This window comes from Bufo gargarizans, chromosome 4, assembly GCF_014858855.1.
Source record: "Bufo gargarizans isolate SCDJY-AF-19 chromosome 4, ASM1485885v1, whole genome shotgun sequence".
Classification (NCBI taxonomy): domain Eukaryota; kingdom Metazoa; phylum Chordata; class Amphibia; order Anura; family Bufonidae; genus Bufo; species Bufo gargarizans.
The window spans coordinates 439,615,876-439,642,579 of record NC_058083.1 but is presented as its reverse complement, the minus strand read 5'-3'; the positions used below and the strand labels follow the sequence as shown (position 1 = coordinate 439,642,579).

Below are 26,704 nucleotides of genomic sequence, written 5' to 3'. Positions count from 1 at the left end.
TTTCCACGGCCCGCACACGGCTGTGAAACACGGCAGTGTGCATGGGGCCTAACTAACATTTTATTTTTTTTTGTTTAAGAGGACCTGATTTTATATATATAATTTCTGACAAAAGAGTGTGGTGGTTGGGCTCTTCTCTCTCACTACATTTTACGCCGGTCTGAGTGAGACACTGTCCCACCGGAAGCTATGGTACAGCGCGGTCTCACGAGAAGTTGCAAGATCTCCCCGCATCAGGAGGCTGTGTGATGGAGACTGTCACAGCAGAGAGAAACCTACAACCTACATCTCTGTGGCTAGTCACTTCCGATTGACATGTGCGGTGCCAAAAATCTCAGGGGACTTTACTGAAGAACAGGGGCTGCATATTCATAGATGGGGAGCATGGCCAACCAGAATATATAAACTAACTTTTTTGGATTGATCAGAATTGATCACAGGTCCTCTTTAAGATATTCTAAATGGGTCATAATTCATTTTTGGAATATAATTTATTTACTTAGTTTACTGTTTTAGTGACCTAATAAGTAGAGAGCGCAAAATTTTCTCGTCCGTACTAGAGATGAGCGAATTTCATGTTATGAAATTCGTTCACGTTTCGTTTGGTGGTAAAAGCAGAATTGCGTTATGGATTCCGTTACCACGGACCATAACGCAATTCTATGACGGAAGGCATAACGGAATGCCTTTATAGGCATTGTTATTCATTCCATCACAATAGAAGTCTATGGCCTGCATAACGGATCCGTCCCGTTTCAGTTATGCAGGAGTGGCGGTGCAGTTGCAGAGAAAGCTGAGCCCGTTGCTCCTAGAGGCTCATTTGCATATAAAACATCATTTTTCTCAGCAATGAGGGCACATATGACCATGGGACCAACAGAGATGCCTTCAGCTGCCAAGCGAACATGCAAGAGGTCAGCCAGTTTTATAGGTACAAATCTACTGACAGATGCTCTTTAAATACACACTTTATGATAAAGACTGGCCAATCACTAACATTAGTGGCGACGTGGATGCCTGAAATCTGTCATATAGTGCACTTTGTCTTGGTGCTGGGCTTTATTGTGGATTTCAATAAAAATGCTGGATTCTAACTGACACACCTCCATGTACCACAATGCAGTTCAGCAGTTCCATTCATACACATAATGGTGGTGGTGGTCTGACAAAAGCTCCACCACTATACAAAGTCACACCTAAACTTCTGCTACAGTCACAGATTTTGCAGGTGGTTTTTAATGCTTCACATTGACCTATTCACTACAATGTAATAACTGGCCAGCAAGTACCAACCGTCTTAACACTAAGCAGGATATGAATTTGGATCCATACAATCTTGACAGGTGGAAGAGTTGTCATAGGGAGAGAGACTGTGGTGAACAGCAAGCAAATTGCAACTCTGTGGTTGAGTAATGATGAGATGGTTTTAGCAGACAAACTAATGCCAACGTTACTTTCAAGAGGAGATCACGTCCATTAACTCCTATTAAGTGCACTTCCATGTTTTGGCAACATTTGTCTATTCCAGGGATGCCCAACCTGCGACCCTCCAGCTGTTGCAAAACTATAATGCCCAGACAACCTACAGCGGGGCATGGTGGGAGTTGTAGGTATTCAACAGCTGGAGGGCCGCAGGTTGAGCATCCCTGGTCTATTCCATAGAAAAGAAAATAAGGCATTTTTCATAGTTTATTAGCAAAAATGTAATTTTAAAAATATTTTCTCACTATATTTAGGACAGGCTAGGCCATAAATGTCTGATAGGTAGAGGCCTAACAGAGGTCAGGGGACCCATATGTTGGGGGCCATTGGGGACAGGAAAGAGAGGCATCTGGCACTAGGCTGTATAGGAGACCAAATGAAGAGGGGGGCCTTATGGAATGTGGATTCTCCCTGGAGGTGGGGCCCCTACCTATCACACATTAATGGTATGGATAAGCTGTAAATGTCTGCATGTGGAACAGCCTTTTTTTTTCCAGCCTCAGTTTTTTTTCCCTGTCATCATGAGCTCCATTTCTTTCCAAATGTAAATGTATTTAGAGGCTAGAACAAAGTATTTGTAAAGGGGTTGTGCCAAGTTTAAAAGTTATCCCTTCATTGGCTGATCGGTGGGTGTCCAAACACTTGGCTATCTCCAGCAGTCTCAGAAAATGAATGGAGCGTCAGCACATGCATAATCAACCTGCCTGCCATTCAATTTCAGGTTCTGTGGGGTCCTAGAAGCCTACCAATGAGATATTTATCCCCTATCCTGTGGAAAGGGAGTAACTTTTAAACTTGGTACAACACCTTAAGGCTAACAATGTGTATACGGAAAGCTTTGGCAATCTATTGAATGGAAGAATAAGCAAAGCAGAGGGCGACGTTTCACTTGTGAATTACTTCCTCTTTAAGCTTTTCTGCAAGTTGCTTTCTTTTCTGTAAGTTCTTCAGTTCTTCTTCAGTCATCTGCTTTTGCTGCTGTAAACATATAAAAAGTAGACAAAGTTTAAGAGCTCCTAAAGATAGAAGTTCTGTCCCTGGAACTGATTCTCACGCACACAAGGCCTTTGCTGTTCAAATAGATGAACAGCATTAAAGAGGCCTTAACATTGGAGGTGCCAGCATCTATCCTGCATCTATCTGCCCGAAGAACCATTTATTATTATTTGGGGAAATGGACTGCGACATTCTGAGATATAGTGTTCTATGCAAGGTCTCTATAGAGCAGGGGTCAGCAACCTCCAGCACTCCAGGTGTTGTGAAACTACATCTCCCATCATGCACACTTGCTTCGCTGCTCTCTAAACTCCCACACAAGTGGAAAGAGCATGCTGGAGTTGTAGTTTCACAACAGCTGGAGTGCCGAAGGTTGCCGATCCCTGCTATAGAGACTGAAAGGACGAGAAGTTGGGTCGCCAATGTCGGAACAGGTGCTCTGCTTGTAGGCAGGGGTAACTCAGGGACGTCTGAAGGACAGAAGAGAAAGATCCCGAGCCTTTGAGCAACATGGCTTTGTAGCCACACTGTATTCAACTAACTGTAAGGAGGAAGCACTGGGTACACATGATACCGTCTGTGCCTTTATCTAAGGGACTGCTGCGTTTATCAGATGTTAAGCTATCAATTTGCTTTTTAGCATATTCCTTATTTTTTTTTTTTATCTGATATGTATCTATTTAGAGACTGACCGGAACTAACAGGGACCATTTCCTGGTCAGAAAAAGTGCTGCAGCCGATCAATGGACTCAGTAGTCACATGTGTAAGAATGAAGTGTCACTGAAGAGCCTGAGGCCAGAGAACAGGCAGTTGGAGTTAACAGGTTTTCCTTTGATAACTACCATTACCAGCAGGTTACCTGATTCGGGGAGGATGCATTTCTTTGCTCTGCTCAGTATTTTGGGTTCCCTTCTTAGATTCCCCTTTCCGTGCTAAAAGTTCTGCTCTTTTTTGCCTGAGATATTCTGCACGTTCTTGGAGTTGTTCCTTCTCTGCCTGCGACAAGCTCTGCGGAGAAAATTTTGCATGCTTTATATTTATTTTGATAAAATCTCCAATAGACAATTAAGTCAATATCGAGCGGAAGCTTCTTTCCTCATCCGTATCATTAGGGGACACAGGCTTGACCATGGGTATAGCTGCTGCCACTAGGAGGCAGACACAAAGCTGTACCCTTCCTACAGGGACTAAGCTAACACAGTTTTAGCTTAGTGTCCGTAGGAGGCAGACCTCTGCTGATTTTTTTATTTATTTTTCTCTTTTTCTTTCTTTTAGCTGGGCTGCAGGCAGCCGTTGCTGCCTGCGTTCCTACCCAGGAGAGGGGAGTCTAGAAGACTAATTCCCAGTCTCCAGAAGAAAAGGAGGACCAGAGGTTCCCAAAGCCTCTGTATCCCACCAGCTTTCGGGTCACCAAGTCCGGCCAACGCTAAGTCCCCGCTGTTACTGGTGTAGCAACCCTCCCCAAAGGAGCAGCACAACGAAGGTGGTGACCCGCGGGAGCCAGGGGATCAGAGAATGCCAGAAGGGTGAGTATTCTCTTGGTCCCCAAGGCCCCCCTGGATCGGCTTGTACGCCTCCCTGCTCCGACCCGCCCGGCCCTCAGGTGGTGGTTGAGAGGTCGGGCCGCTCTTTCCTTCCCCTCCGCTGGACGGTGTTGACAACAGACGCCAGCCTCCGGGGATGGGGGTTTAGAGTATTGGAAAATCTCTCCATTCAGAGCACGTGGACCCACGAGGAACGCTCCCTTCCCATCAACATTCTGGAGTTGAGGGCGATTTGTCTCTCTCTGCTTCACTGGACGACCACCTCCGGGGACGTACGGTTTGGGTTCAGTCAGACAAGTCCACGGCGTCGGCCTACCTCAACCACCAGGGCGGCACCCGGAGCCTGGCAGCCATGGCAGAAACAGCGCAGATTCTCAGCTGGTCGGAGAACCATGTCCCGGCACTGTCGGCAGTTCACATCCCCAGCGTTGACAACTGGATCGCCGACTTTCTCAGCCGGGAGTGTCTCGATCATGGCGAATGGGCTCTTCCCCCGCAGGTTTCTAGCGATCTGCGAGCGGTGGGGGTCGGCCGGACATGGATCTCATGGCCTCTCGCTTCAACCACAAGGTTTAGAACTTCGTTGCGTGGTCCAAGGATCCCCTGGGCCTGGCGTACAACGCTTTTGTGATTCCGTAGAGTCAGTTCACGTTTTCCTTACGTGTTCCACCCTCTTCCTCTCATTCCGTGTCTTCTCTGGAAAATCAGGTCTGAAGGTCTGCCTGTCATTCTCGTGGCCCCGGACTGGCCACGCCGAGTGTGGCACGCATCCCTAGTCTCCCTCCTCTTGTCGCAGAGACCGATCTACCACCCAAATTTAAGATCTCTACATTTAACAGCATGACTGATGAAGCCGACGTACTAAGGGCTCTGGGTTTCTCGGATGCTTTTGTCCAGATCATGATTCATGCCAGGAAACAGTCATCGTCCCGGATCGATCATCGGACCTGGAAGTCCTACTTTAGCTGGTGCAAAAGCCACCAGCTGTCCCCTATTAGTTTCTCGCTGCCGCGACTCTTGTCCTTTCTGCAGTCGGGCATGGACTTGGGGCTGGCTCTCAGTTCCCCCAAGGAACAAGTTTCGGCTCTTTCCATTCTATTTCAGCGGAACTTGACTTGACTTTCTGCGGTTCGGACCTTTCTGCAGAGCATTGCGCACAATGCGCCCCCATTTGAGCCTTTGCAGCAGGTGTCCCTTCGCTTCCTGTCCTACAAGGTGGCCTTTTTAGTGGCAAACACTTCCACCTGTAGGGTGTCGGAACTCGCAGCTCTTTCCTGCCGCTCGCCCTTCCTGATCCTCAATCAGGACAAAAGTAGTACTTCGCCCTGTTCAGTCCTTCCTTCCGAAGGTTGTGTTGGCATTCCATCCCAATGAAGAGATCATTCTACCTTCCTTTTGTCCTGCCCAGTCACATCCTCGCCAGCAGTCACTTCACACTCTGGGATTTGGTGAGGGCCATTCGCAGCTATCGGTCTCAGACAGATTCCCTTTTCGTCATTCAAGAGGGGCCGAGACGAGGGCTGGCTGCGTCCAAAGCTTCCATTTCTCGATGGATTATTTTGGCCATTGTGGAAGTGTACCGCAACAGTGACCGGGCCCCACCCTTTCCGAGTTACTGCTCATTCTGCTCGGGCAGTAGGGGCCTCTTGGGCAGTGCATCACGGAGCTTCGGCTCTTCAGATATGCAGGGTGGCTACCTGGTCGTCTTTCTTCTCTGGGACGTAAAGTTTTGCAGACAGCGGTTCTCTGATTGGCTGGAGGGCTTCTTTATTTATGACCCACCCTTGGGACTGCTCTGTAACGTCCCATGGTCAAGCCTGGGTCTCCCAATGATACGGATGAGAAAAATAGATTTTTGTACTCACCGTAAAATCTGTTTCTCTTCCGTACATTGGGGTAACACAGATCCCACCCAATCTCTCTTTTTACAGGCCTCTTTGTGGCCTGCCTGGTTCTGGGTTTGTTCATTGTTGGTTTTACAGGTTTTTTCTTGCTTCTCCTACTGCTTTTGCACAAACTGTTTTAGCTTAGTCCATGTAGGAAGGGTAAGCTGTGGGGAGGAGCTCACACTTTTGTGCTTAGTGTCTGCCTCCTAGTGGCAGCAGCTATACCTATGGTCAAGCCGGTGTCCCCCAATGAACGGAAGAGAAATCCTTATGACAAAAAGCAACAACAAAAAAAGCAAAGCACTTACAGTTAAAGCGCCCTGTATGCCTGCTTCTTTCCTGGCTTGCTCCATCCAGGCCTCAGCAGCTTCTGTGCTACTAAGCTCTTTCAATCTTGCAGACAGTTGTCTGTATGGAAGTTCCTCCTCTTTCAAGGACGGCTTGATGGTTTGAAGAGGTTTGACTTGTTCACGGGCTAAGGAGAACAATGAACAATGAGCACATAGTACAAGTGACACTGAAAACGTAAAAATATCAAACCTAAAAATTGCATGTTTAATTAAAAGGGTTTTCCAAGATTTTTATACTGATGACCTATCCTGTGGCTAGGTCATCTGCCGATCAGCTGTTTTGAGAAGGCTCTAGCACTCCTGTGAGCATCACACTGTACATAGCACAGCGGCTGTGTTTGGTATCGTGCTCAACCCCATTTACTTGAAATGGGGCTGAGTTTCTTCTAGGCCACGTGACACAAACGTGTCGTCACTTGGCCTAGGAAAAGCTGAGAGAAGGCTGCGGCGCTCACAGGAGCACCGATGCCTTCTCAAACAACTGATCAGCAGGGGTCCTGGGTGTCGGACCCTCACCAATCAGATACTGATGACCTGTCCAGGGGATAGGTCATCAGTATAAAGATCTCAAAAAACCCTTTAAGTTCAAATCAAACACTTCACAGACAAAAATAATACAAATGTAAGAGAATTTTGGAATATGCTCTATAGTTGCCAATAATTTGTCATGTAATAGGAGGCTAATCCCGCTGCTAGGTTTCTTTCTCGAAGTTAAGGAGGTTGGCCCACACACACAACATTTGTTACCTGTCCACAAGGTCATAAGAATGGGGGTCTGGGTTCCCAATTTCAAAATAGCAGCGGTCACACATGCACAATACAGCATAATTCTAAATCTACGGGACTAACAAACAGCCAAGCACTGACCCCTGTACAAATTTAATGGAGCAGCATCATGCATGTATGACATTGCTCCTTTCAAACAGGGAACACAAGACCCCCATTTTCATGATCAATGGGGGCCCTAGTGGTCGGACTACCAGCAATCATACAATTATCACGCATTCTGTGGATAGGCAATAAATGTGTGTGGGTAGTGATGGATGAACATCGGCCGGGACGGCTCGCGAACGCGATCAAATGTTCGCGAACCGCAAGTTCACGGTGGGCCCTAGTCCCTTTAATGGCAGGCGAACCTGAAAAACCTTTAGGTCATATTTGCAGCCAGCAAACAGTTACTAGAACTACACAAATAGTCCCACAACATGGACAGTGATATACCACAAAAAATATTTATTTTAAATCAGGGGCCATTTTTCTGCATCTTAAAAGGGAAACTCTCAAAAATGTGCCCTGCTGGAGCCTAGAAATTTTTTATTTCCTATCGGTTTGATGTATACAAATGTGCAGCACTCCACGTTTTTGTATCCTGCAGAGTCTATTAAAAAAAAAATGCATACGTTAACGTTAATTTTTCTTCTACCATAGAACTGTATGGTGAACGGACGCCTCTGTACGGCATCAGGCTGAGGCATCTGTTAACGCATACATTTTTAGTATGCATTAAATGGATGGCAAAAATAGGATGTGAACCCAGCCCTAGTGTCAGAATAAGCACCAGTACCCAGCGGAGCAGAGAGGGGAGGCCGCCATGTACTGAGAGCACTAACTGGTCCTGGTGGTCAGGGATGAGGACTGTGTTTCCCAAGGATCATTTTCTACTGGGAAATACAGGGCAAAGTATAATACACTAGAATCTATATAATTTAAAGATATTAGCCCTACCCCCGAATGATAATACAATTAGGTGATCATTTATTATATAGAAATACGTCTATGTTAGGTGCTTAGCCCCGCAATCTGCATATTTTTCCCGCTCATGCCAGGTCTAAAAAAGGATGGCGTGGGCAGAGAAAGGGAAACAGTTATGGCCATCCAGATATTGGATACCACCGCCATACATTGACCGGATAACACAGTCACACCATCAAGGGATAAAAGGAGTATAAGAGGGCACAGTACAGGGAATGACTAGGGGGACTGCACAGGGTGTGGTAAGAGGGCACAATGCAGGGTATAAGGGGGCACAGTACAGGTTGAGGGGCAGTCACATGACCCTGTGATATTAGAAGGTCCTTATTGTGAATGCGTTTCATACACCTACATAAATAGGCATTCACCTGACTTTGGATTCTGGGGCTGGAGGTACATTAGGCAGTCACAGGATAAAAATAAAACTGTCGGCCAGTACAGGCCCCATGATCTGTTCTGGGTGGTGGCGGATATTTGTGGGCTGTCATGAGGAAATTCAATCAAACGTGGTCGACTTGTCACATGTGTTGAATTCCTCAGAGATCCATGACTGTGAGGTAGTCCACAGTGTCGTGAGCTAGGCGAGTGCGCTTATCGGTCACAATCCCCCCTGCCGCGCTGAACGTGCTTTCGCACAGGACACTGGACGAGGGGCAAGCCAACAGTTCTATGGCAAATTGTGCCAGCTCTGGCCACAGGTCAAGCCTGCACACCCAGTAGTCCAGGGGTTCATCTGTTCTCAGAGCGTCCACATCGGCCGTTAACCCGATGTAGTCTGACACCTGTCGGTCTAGGTGTTCCCCGAGGCTGGATCCGGAGGACGGCTGTCGATGGGTTGGCTGCAAGAATGATCTCATATCCGAAGTGACCAACACATCTTCAAACCGCCCTCTTCTTGCATGAGCTGCTGGATTGGTACCCGCAACTGTTTCTCTGTGAGTGGAAATTCCTCTGCCAACGTCCTCAAAAGCAGAATGCAGCATTTCTCGAAGCAAGGCCTGGAAGTGCTGCATTCTGACAGCCCTCTGTGATGGTGATAACATTTCCGCCATATTGTGTTTGTATCGGGGGTCTAAGTACGCTGCCACCCAGTACTGGTCCTTGCCCTTTATGCTTTTTATACGGGGGTCCCTCTTCAAACACTGGAGCATGAAGGCCCCCATTTGCACTAAACTGGAAGCGGTGGAGTAGCCTGGCTCCTGCTCATCATCCAGGATAATGTCGTCCGTGTTCTCCCCCCAGCCACGGACAACACCAGGGATCCCAGAAACATTTAAAGCATGATCTTCTTGCTCCTCCTCATCTTCCTGCTCCTGCTCCTCGACAGCTTGATCAATGACACAACGCAATGCACGCTCCAGAAAGTAGGCGTAAGGTACGATGTCACAGATGGCTCCCTGGCTGCGACTGACCAGTTTGGCGATCTCATCAAATGGCCGCAGAAGTCTGCATGCGTCGCGCATGAGCAGCCACTGGCGCGGTGAAAAAAAAAACAAAAAAAAAAACACACACTATCTCCCCAGAACCTGTCCTGCCGCAGAGTTCGTACAGGTAGTCGTTAACTGCACGTTTCTGCTGGAGCAGCCCATAAAGCATATACAAGGTGGAGTCACAAATCAGACGTCTGACGGGCAGGTGGTGTCGCCGCTGAATGTCAGCAAGGCTAGCCATGGCCGTATAAGATCTTCTAAAATGGCCACAGATTTTCCTGGCCTGCCGCAAGACACCCTGGAAGTGGACCCCGGGGTATTTGGCAACGAATCGCTGCACGACTAAGTTCTGGACGTGTGCCATGTCATTTTGCCCTGTTTCAGCGCGCTCAGCAGATTGGCACCGTTGTCGCACACCACTTTACCAACTGTCAAATTGAGCGGGGTTAGCCACTGATCGGCCTGTGACCGCAAAGCTGAAAGTGCAGGACCGGTGTGGCTCTTGGCTTCCAGGCACAACAGACGCAGAACAGCATGGCACGTCATCATTGGATTCGTCACCTTCACCACAACTGACAGAGATCTCGGAGTAGGCTGCAACAGCGGGGACCACCCTCCTTGGGCTGATCTGGGTACTGTCGTCAGACTGCTGGGTGGCGACCGTTGATACCTCCTCTTCCTGATCCGATGCCAATAATGGCTGCGCATTGGTAAGTTCTTGTAATGGATGGGAAAATAATTCCTCTGAGGGGATATGGTGGCGGTGTCTTTGGGGGGTGCACACAGCAGAGAGTGAAGAGGGTGCAGATAGAGAGGATGAGGAGGGTGCAGAAGCGGAAGGCTTAGTGAGCCACTCAACCAAGTCTGGTGCGTCCTTTGACGTAATCGCACGCACCTTCTGCAACTTCCCACTTAGGCTGCGGCCTGGTGCACCTGCCCGACCCCTGTGGAATGGCCTGCCTCTTCCTCTGCCTGTCATTTTCAAAATGACCCTGTGACAAAAGTTTCTATAGAAGAGCAGTATTTGTGAAAAAAAAGTTATATCACACCCCTGCCTCAGTCAGTTTTTTTTTTGGGGTGGGGGGGTTGGGGGGGCAACTGGTTAATCACACCAGTAAAAATTATTTCTTCAAATAGTGTTTTTCACTCTGTCTAGATGCGGTAACGCAGCAAAACCGCTGACAAATGCTGAACTACCTAAATGCCCTATATAGAAAGTATATATTTGGTATATAACACCCCTGCTTCAATCAGTATTTTTGGGGGGGCAACTGGTTAATTAATCACACCAGTAGAAATTATTGGTTCCAATAGTGTTTGGCACTCTGTGTAGCTGCAGTATCACAGCAGAACCGCACACAACTGCTGCACAATACAAATGCATTATAATATACTTTCTATGTTAGAAAGTATATTATAAGCATATTACACCCCTCAGTAAGTCACACCTATACCAGTCCTTAAAAGGACTTTTGTGGCCCTATTAGCTAGTGATTTGTTTCCCTAACAGCCTGTCCCTGCACCACACAGCAACCTCTCTCTACACTGGCAAAAGACTGAATGTAAAATGGCGGCCAGATCGGGTTCATTTATAAGGTAGGGAGCATGTCCATGTAAAAGAATATGGTGGGCGTGAATAGCTCCATATGTTCGCCCGTTTGGCGAACAGCGAACGAGCAAACTTCGCCACAAAACGACCGCCGGGCGAATGGCAAGGCCATCTTTATTTGTAGGCCAGCCCCTTTAAGAAAAAAAATTACATATTTATGCCACAATATAGGCAGTTACTGCAAGCAAGTCTATATATTTCGTACATCTGCACAGGGACAGGAATGGAGCCCGTAAATAACGCTAGTAAAAAACAGAGTATACCCCTTTAACCAAGATAAATTATTCTAAATGTGACCGACAACCGCTCTATTCAGTTATTGTACAAATTAACTTGCTGAACTCAGCATGGATTTTAGTTTAGGGCAAATCATTTAAAGTGTACCCATAAAAAATAAAAAATTATAATAATAATCTTTGATTTGTCATAATGACATATCAAAGGTTTTGATTGGTGGGGGTCTGGGCGTTTGGGCCTGTATCATCTGATTAAAATACTTTTTTTTTTGTTTGAGTCAAAATATTAGTTCTTAACAAAATGGATCTAGCTTTTTGCCAGTTATTTAATGAAATGGGTTAGTTACAACAACTGAAGTGTACGAACTTAAAAAATAAAAATAAAATTGGCTTCTTTTTGCGTTCCATAAAAAAATGACCTAAATAGTCAGATGTTATTGGATCATCTGATATTTGTTGGTAGACTTGTGTTTGACAACAAATTGTTTTTGGAGAGATTTTTTTATCATTTGAACCAATTTGGCTGATATTTTTTGCTCTGGGACAGATATGGATATCCTCAACGGACCATACCTAAAAAAAAAAAAAAAAATTTGCCGCTATGCAGAGTTGTTTATCAAATAACTTTGGACAGGTATAGAAGTCATACGGCCTGTGCTTCATCTGAGCTCTGTGGAACTTTAGGGACCGTCGATAATGCCACTTACTGTACAGTTTTACCTCTTGGAACTCAACAGCAACTGATAAAACTGTCAGTCAGCATGACACTAGATGTACACAGGCATGCAGCTAATGCTATGCTAAGCAATAGCAGTGTTAGAAAGTAAAAGATAATTTGTACAGAATAAGTGGGACAAGATAATGTGTTACACTCCCTTCTGTAACCATTTGAGAAGAAGGGAGGGGGGAGTGAGGAGATGCAGCACAAAGCCATCAGTGAGAAAGGTCTGTTTGTTGGACAGTGCCGTCCCATTGCTGTATGATTCAAGAGTGCTGTACAGGAGACATTTTCATTACACAAGTATTATTATCTAATTACAGCAGTACATCAGGAGGCAGCTTAAGGAGGCTGCTTCAACTGCTCGTATCTCTGATTTTGTAGCAGCTAGAAATACAGTATGGGCTGGCATTCCAAGCTTTTAAACAATACCAGAATGACAGCAATATCTTCGCTACATGGGGAGATATCACTGTTAGAAATCAGGATGCAGCTAGCTGAAAGTGAAAGTAAAAGTAAAAGCAGGTTTTACCCGCAATTATTTCCGAATTGATTTCTAACAGTGATATCTCCTTCTTATCCTGGGCTAATGCTGTCATTTTGGTCTTGTATGAAAGCCTGGAATGCCAGCTTTCAAACATGCTCCTAGAGAGAGCCATCAGCACCAAAAGCAACACTCCCCCCTTCCACCCAAACTCAGCTCCAGCAGAACAGTGAGGTACTTTTGCCACAGTTAGGTGGTTAAGGGGAAAAATAGCACTGCATGAAGCCATATTTTTCCCATCAAAACAGAAGACGGCTCAGCAGAAACTGACAGATCCCACTGTATGTCTATGGAGTCCATCGAGCCCTGCTGATGTCTGCTGTGACTGATCCGCAACAGATTAGTTTTTTTCTGGGTTAAATGGAAAACACTAGATATGAACAGAATTCAACTACTGACACCATTATATCTTACATTTGTCTCTCAGACTATCCCAACTATACAGTACAGTAAGTTATTTTTTTTAGACGCGAGAGGAAATAAGCAACAGGAAAACTGCAGTGATCACAGAGAATTCTGTTGGGCTATGTTCACATCTGCAGCGCATATTCAGTTTCTATTCTGGCGTGAAAAAAAACCCCAAAAACCTGGAAGAATATCTGGATCCAGCATGTTACTGACACCATAGGACCCCATTTTACTATAATGACATTCAACTTTTTTTGCTGGAACCTCCACTGCAAATGTGAACACAGCTTGAAAGAAAATATATACCGGTTACCTACATAATACTGTCCTACCATTACCTGGAGTGGTCACTTTCTCTTGTGAAGACGTTTTGGGGAAATTTTTATGTACATTAGCTTCACTTTTTTCCTAGAAAACAAAAGGAGATAAAAGTTACAAAAATATCCGATGTGTCCAGAAAGGGCACCTAAAAATTATAGTAATTTTCCAACCTTTCTGCGCAGCTGTTCCTGTTCATATTCCTCCTTTGATATCCTAGAAAAATACAAGCATATCTTCTATAACTGAAGGAGAATTCTGCCGTCTGGCTGATCAGCGAGCATTTTACTGATCATTACCGTACACGATATACTGCCTGACTAATAAAATATGTGACTCTCCTAAAGGGCACTGCTAATTTCAATAAGCTACTTTATCCCAAGTCCAAATTTGTACCCAATGCATGGTTCTGTATCCATATAGTACAAGCTGTATAGAGGGGGTTACTACATCAGTACACACCATTTCCAGCTAGCACAACAGGGCCCTTATGGGAGAGCCAAAAGTACAAGCAGCTCTTAATCCATGGTCATTTAATCATCTGACTTGGCACTTTTTAAGGGTGCATTCACACGACCGTATGTATTCTACAGTCCGCAAAACACAAATCCACAAAAAATACGGATGACATCAGTGTGACGTCCATGTTAAATCTGTTAATTTGCGGATTTATTGTAAAAATACTTATTCTTGTCTGCGAAATGGACTTGTTCTATCTCTTTGGTGTGTTGTCCAGATTTTGGGCGGACTCACTGAAATGAATGGATGCGGACCAGATGCAGACAAGAAATACGGTTATGTGAATGGGGCCTTAGACTAACGAAGGGAAAAATTCCCTGCAAGCAATATTAACCGATACTGGCAAGCCTGTACTCAGAAAAGGGGCATCTATGGCAAATGAAGACGATGCACATCCAACGCTTTATGTAACCAAGCAGCCTTTCATAAGTTACACTACTACTGCTTCTCCCAAAATTCAACAAGCAGCAATAGAAGGGCTAATATACTCTTAAAATTGAAATGCTATGATCAACTCTGGGAGAAATTGTTTTATTATTTCATTTTACTCTACACATCATTTTTTTAATTGGTATTTATTAAAAATGTTCAGCTCTTTTCTCTGCACAGATGTCAGTCTCTGTATTTGCAGAGAGACAGTCTCTCTGTTCACAATGAGTCCAGATCTTGTGTAGCACTCACCTCTGAATTCCTGACAGCTCATAAACACTCACTATAGCTCAATTCTTATCCAACTAATTTTAATTTAGCTTAAATAAGAGTTTATTGGCTGAAAATGGCTACACAAACAGTCAGAGCTTCTATATCTGATGGGACTCACCGTGAACAAAGAACGCTACTCTGCAAATACAGAGACTGACATCTGTGCAGAGAAAATTATAGCCCAAAAAGGAGTAGAAAGCAATCATGAAAAAAAACAAAAAAACTATTAAAGAGGTGTCCATAGCCTTTAATGCTAGCCAAAGGCTATCATCGCTACGTGTTATCAATAGGGACAATGGAGTTAAGCTGCTGCCAGACACCTATAGTGGTGGCTTATCTTCCCGACAGCAAAAGGATCAGTCATGTTGAAATCCTGCCCAAACCTTTTCTCCTCAATGATCTGCCATGTTGGGGAGACTTGGGAATCACCCATACACATTAGATCGTCAACTAGGCCAGCCAAAAATCAGTGTGTTCAGCCAAATTAGGGCTCAAGCACACGAACGTGTGCTGCCCGTGCGGTCCCCAAAGCATGGGCACCGTCCGTGTGGCCTGTGCTGATAGATGCAGACCCATTCAACTTGAATGGAGGCACGATCTGTCCGCACAGAAAAACAAAAAGCATGTTCTATGCTTTTCCTGAGGCACGGACCGAAATGCCACGAAAACGCGCCGTAGTGCTTCTGTGGCCTTCTGCTCTGTATGTTCCGACCTGCAATATGGGCACGGCCGGTACACGTTCGGGTGCATGAGCCGTTAATGTGATGTGTATGGCCAGATTATGTGTGCAATGGCTGGAGGAGTTTTATTACTTTAACCGCACCAAGCTGTAATGTATGACCCCTGTTCCGTATCTGTAGGCACACCATTATACCTCAGTGCCAATCATCCAAGCCAATATAGATTTATAGTAGAACAGACAAGATCTTGACTATTTACCTTAAAGCTTCAGAGATCATTTTTATTTCCTGTTGTTCAAGGTCTGAAATAAAATCGGCACCATTTTTCAGGCATTCTGGAAGGTCACCTATAGGCAAAAAAAAAAATTCTCCAACTGAAAACTATAGTTGCAAGAAAAAGTATGTGAACCCTTTGGAATGATATGGATTTCTGCACAAATTTGTCATAAAATGTGATCTGATCTTCATCTAGGTCACAACAATAGACAATCACAGTCTGCTTAATCTAATAACACACAAAGAATTAAATGTTACTATGTTTTTATTAAACACACCATGTAAACATTCACAGCGCAGGTAGAAAAAGTATGTGAACCCTTGGATTTAATAACTGGTTGAACCTCCTTTGGCAGCAATAACTTCCACCAAACTTTTCCTGTAGTTGCAGATCAGACGTGCACAACGGTCAGGAGTAATTATTGACCATTCCTCTTTACAGAACTGTTTCAGTTCAGCAATATTCTTGGGATGTCTGGTGTGAATCGTTTTCTTGAGGTTATGCCACAGCATCTCAATCAGGTTGAGGTCAGGACTCTGACTGGGCCACTCCAGAAGGCGTATTTTCTTCTGTTTAAGCCATTCTGTTGATGATTCACTTCTATACTTTGGGTCGTTGACCTGTTGCAACACCCGTCTTCTGTTGAGCTTCAGCTGGTGGTCAGATGGCCTTAAGTTCTCCTGCAAAATGTCTTGATAAACTTGGGAATTCATTTTTCCTTCGATGATAGCAATCCGTCCAGGCCCTGACGCAGCAAAGCAGAACCCAACCATGATGCCCCCACCACCATACTTCACAGTTGGGATGAGGTTTTGATGTTGGTGTGCTGTGGCTCTTTTTCTCCACACATAGTGTTGTGTGTTTCTTCCAAACTCAACTTTGGTTTCGTCTGTCCACAGAATATTTTGCCAGTACTGCTGTGGAACATCCAGGTGCTCTTGTGCAAACTGTAAACATGCAGCAATGTTTTTTTGGGACAGCAGTGGCTACCTCTGTGGTATCCTCCCATAAAATCCATTCTTGTTTAGTGTTTACGTATCGTAGATTCGCTAACAGGGATGTTAGCATATGCCAGAGACTTTTGCAAGTCTTTAGCTGACACTCCAGGATTCTTCTTCACCTCATTGAATAGTCTGTGTTGTGCTCTTGCAGTCATCTTTACAGGACGGCCACTCCTAGGGAGAGTAGCAGCAGTGCTGAACTTTCTCCATTTATAGACAATTTGTCTTACCGCGGACTGATGAACAGCAAGGCTTTTGTAGATACTTTTATAACCCTTTTCAGCTTTATGCAAGTCAACAATTCTTAATTACAGGTCTTCTGAGAGCTCTTTTGTGCGAGGCATCAATCACATCAGGCAATGCTTCTTGTGAAAAGCAAACCCAGAACTGGTGTGTGTTTTTTACAGGGCAGGGCAGCTGTAACCTACACCTCCAATCTTATCTCATTGATTGGACTCCAGTTGGCTGACATCTTACTCCAATTAGCTCTTGGAGATGTCATTAGTCTTGGGGTTCACATACTTTTTCCACCTGCACTGTGAATGTTTACATGGTGTGTTCAATAAAAACATGGTAACATTTAATGCTTTGTGTGTTATTAGTTTAAGCAGACTGTGATTGTCTATTGTTGTGACTTAGATGAAGATCAGATCACATTTTATGACCAATTTGTGCAGAAATCCATATCATTCTAAAGGGTTCACATACTTTTTCTTGCAACTGCATATCTAAAGTGAAGAAAAAAAAAAAAAAAAAAAAAAAAAAAAGGCCAAATAGTTGGCGGAAATCTCCATGTATTACCGTTATTTTGCTGGATGATCTGGATTGCTTGCAACTGAAGCTCTATGTTCTTCTGCAGCATCATTTCTTTAAAGACCGCAAAATCTTCTACAGCGACCACAGATTGCAAGATCATCTACAAATGAAGACAACACAACTGAGATTCATCTCATAAAATATCGAGAAAATGAAAGGTTACATCTATTCTCTGTTAATTCCCTGCCACATCAATTAAAGCTTAGTTTATGGCAGTTCAGAAAGCAACGGCACTCAGATCTCCACGTAGATTAACCCACCTAAGGTCAATAGGAGGATTACAATTGTATTATCACCTAATCTAGGTTATCCCTCAAAGAGCGTCCGGAAAGATTTACGGCAAGAGGATACACGGTATATGTTACCTTGTCATGACCGGAAACAAAATATGCTGCCAATGTCATGAGGCTGGAATTTTTTTTTATAAAAGAACAGGTAACCAGAGAATTTATAACCAAGTTACTGAGGATGACTGAAAAGGCTGTATTGTTGGTGACCATTACATTGTTGGTACCAAATACATGCCACCAGCACCCATGCACAAATACGTTAGTAGATGGGTTATCTTATTTATAAGCACCTACAGATTAGTCATCTATTAGCGAGTGGCTACAATGTCCAGTAAAACCTGATGGACCCCGCTACAATGGGGCCCCGCAAGAACTCTTGGTGCCCGGTATGCCATGGATTTGGCACTGCAGTTATTTTTGTTGTTCTGCTATTATAATGGAGGAAGGGAATAACAATAATAAGGGTGTAGCCTTATTTAAAGTCCCAAATACCCTGGCATAGCACATCAGAACCCTGTACAGATCGGGATCCTGCCCGTGCCCGCTCCACTCTGCTAAAAGCTCACATACAGGACTTTCAGCTGAACCCCACTCCGCTCAGCTAACCCTGGCATAGCACATCAGCACAGGGTTTTGATGTGCTATGTAAGTCTTCAGCCAAGATCAGGGGGCACAGTGTGTGCTCCTGCCCGCAACAGTGCAAGGAATCCGTACTACGGATGTGCGAATATAGTGAATTTAAAGCGCAGTAGAAATCAGGACTTTGGGTGTCAATATCTTTAGTATAAAGGCAAAATCTGTTAATTAAGTCTACTTTTACACTTGCGGCAGAGTAGCCGTAACTGGCAATCTGCATGCAAACGGACATTTGTAGACTGATCCGGATCCGCATTGCAAGAAAGGATATATTTTTCTTACATTTTTACCAGTCTGCGCATGCGCAGACAGGAAGGACGGATCCGGCATTGCGGTATTTTTAATCCGGCACTAATACATTTCAATGTAAATTAATGCCGGCATTCCGGCAACTGATCCAGAATTTTGGACGGAGATAATACCGCAGCATGCTGCGGTATTTCCTCCGTCTAAAACGCTGTTCAGTGACTGAACTGAAGACCTCCTGAACGGATTTCTCTCCGTTTAGAATGCAGGGGGATGAAACTGATTTTTTCCCGGTATTGAGTCCCTGTGACGGAACTCGGAGCCGCAAAAGAAAAACGCTAGTGTGAAAGTACCCTAACAAAGTAAAAAAATATATATTTTTAGGATATTTGGGGCATCTTTTTTTTAAATAAAAAAATAAATAAAATTAAATCAAAGTTTAGTTACTCTTTAAACTTTCAAATCTGGCTTTGTTAGGGTGGAATTTTGTTTTGTTAGCGTTCATGCTCGGACTTGTAGTTGGCCTAACAGGAAAGTATGGTTAGGCAATGTGCCACGTAGAGAATTTGCTGGGGATTCACTGCAGAATCTGAACTAAACAAAATACGCAACTTAAGAACATGTGCAATGCACGTGAATGGGATTGGACAAAAAAAACAAAAACTAAAAAACACCATCCAGATTTGACTGTATGCTACAGCTTTTATTCTGGATTGTCACATGTCAGCCATTAGCCTGCAATGGGCCACGCCTGTGGCAAAATTAACAAATGCAGATCCTGCCGGCCATTTCAGGTCACTCTGGAGCGGATGGGCACGTCTGTGTAAAAAGGAAGATAATCTCATAAACCACTAGGATCTGTACACAAGCAAAAGAAAAGAAAAGTTCTGGAGCTGAAAAAATAAAAGGAAACAAAAACTCCTTTCCACACGGCTCCTGGCATGTGCAGTCTCTACAGCTTGCGTCACCTTAAAGGGGCTGGCCACTTTCTGGTCACTGTTGACCAATGTGTAAGTAAAATGACTATATGACACTTTCTTATATAGACTTTCTTGAAATTCTGCATCATTTTCGTTTTATTTCATAAGCCATGTCCCTTTGTTGGCCAAGTCTTTTGTGCTGTCCACTCAGAGGTCCTGTCCATACAATGGCTGCTGATGGAGGGTCATGTGACCAGGCAAATCCCTCAGTCTCCTCCATTCCAATTCACTGCACCTGCCATCTACACTGTGTGGAGTTTAGAGCTGGGGAAGTGTGTTTGAATGGAGGCGGCTGTGCGATGTGTCTGGTCACAAGACCCTCCATCAGCGCCCATCTTATGGACAGAACCTCTATGCGGACAGCACAGAAGGTCTGTCCAAGAAGGGGACATGACTTATGAAGTATAGCACATGGCACACAAAATTAACAAAGGGTATATTAGTAAAGGCCATATACACATTGGTCACCAGTAACCAAAAAGTGGCCAACCCCTTTAATTGTTGGTCACAATAAACCTCCATTCCACTTTCTGTAGTATACCCTCCTCCCTCTAAAACACATGGGGTGATAGTGTTTCTATGCGCTTGGTCAGCACCACTCCTGTGCACCGAGTTATACCAATGACAGGCCTCAGCGGTGACGTGACCCAGCAGTGACATGCCCCTTGAGACAAGTTTACTGCTGAGGCCAGTCATTGGCAGCAGAGGCACATGTGACCCCATCTGTGCAGGAAGTTAACACGCACAGACCGGAAGTGCCGTGAAGACAGGTCGGGACCTGATAGGGAGCAGGTAAGTACATTTCCCTTCACAGATCCAGCATCATGCGGAAAGTCAAACCCTTGATGTATAAAGGCAGACATTACATATCATTTATAAAATGCCGGAGAGAAGTCTAAGCCCACTGTTACCTTAACGTCTGGTGAATTGGCAAGGGGGGATAAGCATGCTTGTTGAAACTGCTCCTCACTAATCCCCATGTCATTCAGATGTTCATGTATGAGCTTTTCCACCTGCAGAATTTGAAGGAATTCAGAGAAAGGTTGGTGACATAGATGGTTGGTACACATGATATGTCCTAAGACGTGATCTAACGATCTGCTTTGTGACCTGGAATAACACAAGACCAGATGTTGTTGGGGCAGATCTTGTTTCCCTCTCACGAGGTTCTCCGCTCAGTAATATGTGTACATTAATATCCATCTCCTATCAGAGTGCGTAGGGTACGAGCTCTGGGGCCCCCACCATTCTGAGAACTTCTATGGGACAGGGCAGCTCCTCAGCAGAGAATGGAGCAGTGGACCAACATGCCCCCTACAGATCCATTTAGAGTGGGCTCGGGACCCCTTGTTCTCAGCATCGCTGGGGTCCCAGCAGTCAGACCCTCAGTGACCTGATATTTATCTCCTATACTGCGGATAGGTGCTATATAGTTATAGTATAATCTAGGGGTGCACCGAAATTTCGGCGGCCGAAAATATCGGCCGAGAATGCACCTAATCTGTTTCTGCCGATATTTTTACATATCGGCCGGAAATAGCGGGGAGGGACTGGGAGGAGGAGCTGGGGGCCGGTGCGTTCACTGTGCTCCGGCCCCCAGCTCCAGTAGTTATAAAATGTTGTACAATTAATAAGCATTCTATTCATTTGGCTCCCCTCTGCAGTATTACATTCAATACAGCCACATCCTACTCACAGGGCTGTGCTGGCCGGCCGGGCAGACGATAGCAGCGTCACGACTGACGTCACATGCCTGCGCCGCCTCCTTCATTCAGAAAGTAGGCCGGGCACATGACGTCAGTTGTGACGCTGCCGCTCCTCTGCCCGGCCGGCCAGCATTAAGATGACAGCCCTGTGAGTATGATGTGGCTGTATTGAATGTAATACTGCAGAGGGGGCCTCATGAATAGAATGCCTTTTAATTGTACAACATTTTATAACTACTGGAGCTGGGGGCCGGAGCACAGTGAACGCACCGGCCCCCAGCTCCTCCTCCCAGTCCCTCCCCGCTATTTTGAAATATTTTCTATTAATCTATTAATTGTACAATGGGGGCTGTGGATGGCACTGTTATGGGGTGGGGGTCTGTGAATGGCACTGTTATGGGGTGGGTGGGGGTCTGTGGATGGCACTGTTATGGGGTGGGTGGGGGTCTGTGGATGGCACTGTTATGGGGTGGGTGGGGGTCTGTGGATGGCACTGTTATGGGGTGGGTGGGGGTCTGTGGATGGCACTGTTATGAGGTGGGGGGGGGGGGTCTGTGGATGGCACTGTTATGGGGTGGGGGGTCTTTTAAAAGTATTTGGGCAAAAAGGCAGTTTCGGTTTCGGTTTCGGTCAAGGGGTATCCTGAATTTTCGGTTTCGGTTTCGGACCAGAATTTTCATTTCGGTGCACCCCTAGTATAATCCCTATGATTTCGTACAATCCCAAGAGGACCTTCCACACTGGACATCAGAGAAGGTTTCTTACTATTTTATTTTTTTTACTGCGCATAGCACAGTAGAAGTCACATCTACATCAGGTCTTATACTAGTACTTGTACTATGTGAACCCCCTCTGCACTTTGATTGACAGGTCCAGGCAGGCGTGATGATGCTTTCACTGCCTGGCCCTGTCAAAGTGCAGAGGGTGCGGCATTGGCAGAGAGAGCTGAGCCTCTAGGTGTAATAGCAACGCCCCTGTTGCTCTAAGAGGCTCATTTGCATATATTAAAACATCATATTTCTCAGCAATATGGGCACATATGAACATGGGACCAACACAGATGCCCTCAGCTGCCAAGCGCACATGTAACAGGTCAGACAGTCTCATAGGTACAAATCTGCTGACAGATGCCCTTTAACCTGAACTAGGCTCCTAATAACCTGAACTATACTCCACTCCTACTGGATAAGAGGCAATGATATATTTACCAGTATCTTGTATTCATTGTGAATCTCCGTGTACGACAGCTTATTCTCCTCTTCATCATCAAACACTGCAATCAGAAACGTCAGGAAGTCTTCTTAGAAAATACATACAATATATTAGTGGATAGAGGAACATACGGAAACATTATGCCAAAACGGACAGATCGCCAAAACCTAAAACCACCCACCATTTACAATACTGGTGCATCCTGATGTGGAAGACCGGGCCTACGGGCACGAGCCCTTGGTTCATACACATTTGGGAGGACGTTGGCTATCAGAAGCATGATGTTATACAGCTGCCGCCATGTAGTGCTGAAACTAATTGCAAGGCCGCACACCACCACAGCCTTCTGCACGTCTGGCCTAGGGCTGGTATCCTGCACCGAGATCACACCGCTCCCTTGCCCTACTTGGACTACAAGGACTGACTATTGCCATGGTAAAGCAGATTGTGCCCGCGCTGTCCGGAATACTGCATGGGACGCAGGCACAGGAAGGCATGCGCAGAGCCTGACAATAGGCTACTCCTAAGCAGCTTCTTGCCAGCAGAGGAGGAGGAGGAGAGCATGGAGGTGAGGATGGGCAGGCATGGCCAACCTGCAGCTCTCCAGCTGTTGTAAAACTACAACCCCCACCATGCCCTGCTGTAGGCAGTCTGGGAATGCTGAGAAGTGTAGTTTAGCAACATCTGGAGAGCCTCAGGTTGGCCATCCCTGCTCTAGGGACTGGGGAAATGCATGAGGGGGCCCTACTGTGACATGACCCTACTGGCAGGGGTCCCAGAATCTGAAGCGATGCGTAACATATAGTTTTAAGACTTTTCTTCTCCGAAATGTGAGTGTGCATCACTCCTCAGCTAGATCATGTGCCTGAACCCTAGATGGCGGCACACAGAGCCCCTATGGCTCTGCAGTACAAAAAATAAAAATAAGAATGTGGATCGGATGCGGACCACACATACGGTCATGTGAACAGGGCCCTAAGATTGCAAATGGTGAAGTCTGCACTAAAAATCCACAGAAAAAAAAAATTGACACTGTGCGGCTTTCAAAATCTGCACAGAATTTTTATTTTTTTTAATTTGCAAAGTGCACGTGAAACTAGTCAAATCTTATTCACCGTGCAGGTACTGTACACTGCGGGTTAAAACCAGCACGTAGCGCCTCCCTACATGCCTGCTTTAGTAATTACTTGCATTCCCAATGTAATTCTGGAGAATCTATTCTCATGACTATGATGTGTCATTCCTCTATTATTGGGGGGGGGAGGTCCCTGCACATTGTGACTCTAACAAAATCCAATCAGTGCTGCCAGACTGTGCAGGGAGACAACCCTCAACTGGTAACACCCATCTGGACCTTAACTGCAAAATGCTAGCAATTCATGCATAAGTTCTAGCAGGAATCATAGAGGGATGGCACATCATAAGAATAGATGCTCCATAATTACATTGGGAATGCAAGTAATTACTAAAACAGGCATGTCAGGAGAGGTGACAGGTCCTCTTTGATATGGGCCACACATACACTACTAGTCTGCACTGGTCTGTATAATTTTACTTGTGGTAAATACTGCACTTTTCAGACTATAAGACACACTTTCCCCCCAAAAGTGAGGGAAAAGTGGCAGTGCGTCTTATAGTCCGAATGCTAATGACCGCTTCCATTATCGAAGGCAAGTTTATTTATCTATTTTTTAAGGGGCCGCCGATCCGAGGTCTGATTGAGCTTGGGGATCTGATGAGGGTCTGATGGAGCTTAAAAGAATGATTAAAAGTATTTTTTTCTTATTTTCCTCCTCCAAATCTTAGATCCATCCACAAAAAATATGATTTCTAGGGAGACTATTGCCGGGTGTGGTTACAGCCATTTTTGTTACAATACTGTATCAATTGATGATTTTTGTCTTGGTCAATGGGAGTAGTAATCAGAGGACAATCACTACAGGGACAAGTAAATAGTCTTCCCAGGCCAAACATCCCGCAGGAGCCGCATTCAGTATAACGCCCGTTCCCATAGACACGATCTAAACGTGCGACCAGAAGTCCTCCATGATCAGTCGTCTGGATGAGTTTGACCCGAAGAGGGCTCGACACCAGGTGTTCAGGTATCCATACAGCGCCCCAGATATTGCTCACAACCCCCCATACAAACTTGTATACTGGGCTTGGTTGATCAGGCATGCTGAAGTCCAAGATGCTTAATCCTTCTAGCCCCTGATATTTGTTGTCTGTTTGCTGTGTGTTTCAGGGGTGCATTTAGAGGGTTTCTGCCATCAGAAAAATCGCTGTGCGACGTGCTAATGTCAGCAGTACATAACTGTATGACATATCTCCCTGACGGCCGCCGTTCGCGCTAAATAATCACTTTCATAATATGCAAATGAGCCTCTAGGTGCTAGTGGGGCGTTGCTGCAGCACCTAGAGGCTCCGTCCTCTCCCCGTTTGGCACGCCCTTGTAAAGGTGATTGACATCCTCGGTCTCCCCCGTGCCCCGCAAATCCCGCGCCGTCCCGTTTAGTATTCGGCACAGGCGCAGTGAAGCCGGCAGCAGGCAAGCGTCCTTCACTCACTGCGCCTAATACTAAAATGGACGGCGCATGCACGTAATTTGCGGGGCATACTTATGTCTACTGAGATGTTTAGGGGCTCATTTTTTGCGGGACAATTCATAGTTTCTATTGATACCATTCTGGAGTATGCATGACTTTTGGATCACATTTTATTTCATTTTTTTGGGGTAAGAGAAGAAATGAAAAAATGGCAAATCGGCCAGTTAGACCCTTTTTTCCATTACGCCATTCGCCGTATTGGATTATTTTTTTTTTTTTTTTATATATTATGGGCGTTTTCGGTCGCGGAGATACCCAGGATGTTTATATTTATTGTTATTTAAGTATATTTTTTTTTCATTATACGAAAAGGGGTGTGATTTAAACTTTAATATTTTTTTTACTTTTTAAAAAATTTTTTTTTATTATTTTAAGGCTAATAAATGACATTTTAGAATTTTTCATTTTTACCTATAAAAGGAATTTAAAAAACGTATTTGCATTTTGCTCATTTCTTATGTTGGCCTGCCATCTGATGGCCAAAATAAGAATTGCAGCATTAATGCTCTGAATTTCTTCATGGAGACTCAGCGCATGTACTGAAGTCCCGATTGGCCGCACGGGGCTTTAGTACTAAGTCCGGGTTCTTGCGCATTCAAGCGCCGTGATCTCACTTGATCACGGCATCTAAAGCATTTAATTACCGCGATCGGCATTATTAGCCGCAGGTCTCTGCTGTTTGAAACAGCAGAGACTTGCCGGCTATGACGTCATGCTTGCGCAGCGCTGGTAGTGAAAGGGTTAAATACATCCACAGGTGTGTCTCTAATCACCAAACCCATGACATCATCATATGGGCAGTCCAGAACTGTTTAAAGCCAGGCATCCTCAAACTGCGGCCCTCCAGCTGTTGTAAAACTACAACTCCCAGCATGCCCGAAAAGCCTACAGGTATCAGCCTACAGCAGGGCATTGTGGGAGTTGTAGTTTTACAACAGCTGGAGGGCCGCCTGCTTTAAAGGCATAGTGATCTTAGTGCATGTAAACTTTTGACATTGCAGAAAGTAATAAAAATGCCGTAAAACATCCTCTCTCTCATTATTCCGGCATTTGACAAATAATAATAGTTACGTTAATCCTAACTGACCAAAAACAGGAAAGGTTTATTCTCATTTCATGTCAGATATTGAGAAAAACCTGCCTATGGGTCTTTTTCTATAGTCCATGTAAACGCCTGGTTTCCACTGTACTTGGGGCCAGTTCTAGGGGGACCCCCGGCTGCCCCTCCGTGTGACACATGGGCCTGGAGGCTGCAGCAGCTCTTGGCTCTGGCTGGTAGCGGCCCCCTTTATTAGGTCTATGTACCCCAGCAGGACAGTGCGCCCCTAGTGATCAGCACGGAAATGGCACATACCAATCACTGCACACAGCTGTACACAGATTACAGGCCAGCAAAGCATGACGGGAAGACGCGTTGCGGTACCTGAGCATTGGCGCTCTATGAAGCCGCTGACGGGCACGGTCCAGGCGGGGCAGCCGAGGAAGGCCAGCACGCTCTCCAGCACCCACTCCGTGTCTTCGGCCATTGCACACCCCGGGCCTGGCCCGCCGGACTCCTCCTCTACCTCTTGCTGTGGCGCTGCAGTCAGGACCCCGGATGAAGTGCGAGGGACCGGGCGCGCGCTGAGGGCGGGGGCGTCTCCATGGCGACTGGCGTCACCGCCGTGGACCAAACATTGCCGGGAACGCGCCCCCTGCAGTCTCTGCCTAGTGACTCCATGTGAGACCTGTCCTCACCTGTACGAGTAGCAGAGCTGAG

The 26,704-nt window shown here is 45.5% G+C and overlaps 1 protein-coding gene across 1 annotated transcript; it reads right to left on the bottom strand.

Annotated features, from left to right (window-relative positions):
* Positions 1-1,208: 1,208 nt before the first annotated feature.
* On the bottom strand, positions 1,209-26,580 carry LOC122934384 (cilia- and flagella-associated protein 36-like). The gene is made up of 10 exons (XM_044289802.1): positions 26,369-26,580; positions 22,336-22,400; positions 20,333-20,434; positions 17,255-17,369; positions 15,435-15,522; positions 13,448-13,490; positions 13,295-13,364; positions 6,218-6,384; positions 3,339-3,487; positions 1,209-2,460 (listed from the first exon to the last, which is right to left on the bottom strand). Exons 1-10 carry the CDS (start codon positions 26,469-26,471, stop codon positions 2,445-2,447), a joined length of 918 nt encoding a protein of 305 aa, XP_044145737.1. The 5' UTR covers positions 26,472-26,580; the 3' UTR covers positions 1,209-2,444.
* Positions 26,581-26,704: the final 124 nt, after the last annotated feature.

Bases quoted from the DNA above. Each gene is read 5' to 3' on its own strand.
- LOC122934384 (XM_044289802.1), bottom strand. From the start codon at position 26,471: ATGGCCGAAGACACGGAGTGGGTGCTGGAGAGCGTGCTGGCCTTCCTC. The intron at 13,365-13,447 runs GTTGGAAAATTA...TTTGTTTTCTAG, and splicing joins AGGAACAGCTGCGCAGAAAG to GAAAAAAGTGAAGCTAATGT. The intron at 3,488-6,217 runs GTAAGTGCTTTG...TTTTCTCCGCAG, and splicing joins GCATACAGGGCGCTTTAACT to AGCTTGTCGCAGGCAGAGAA.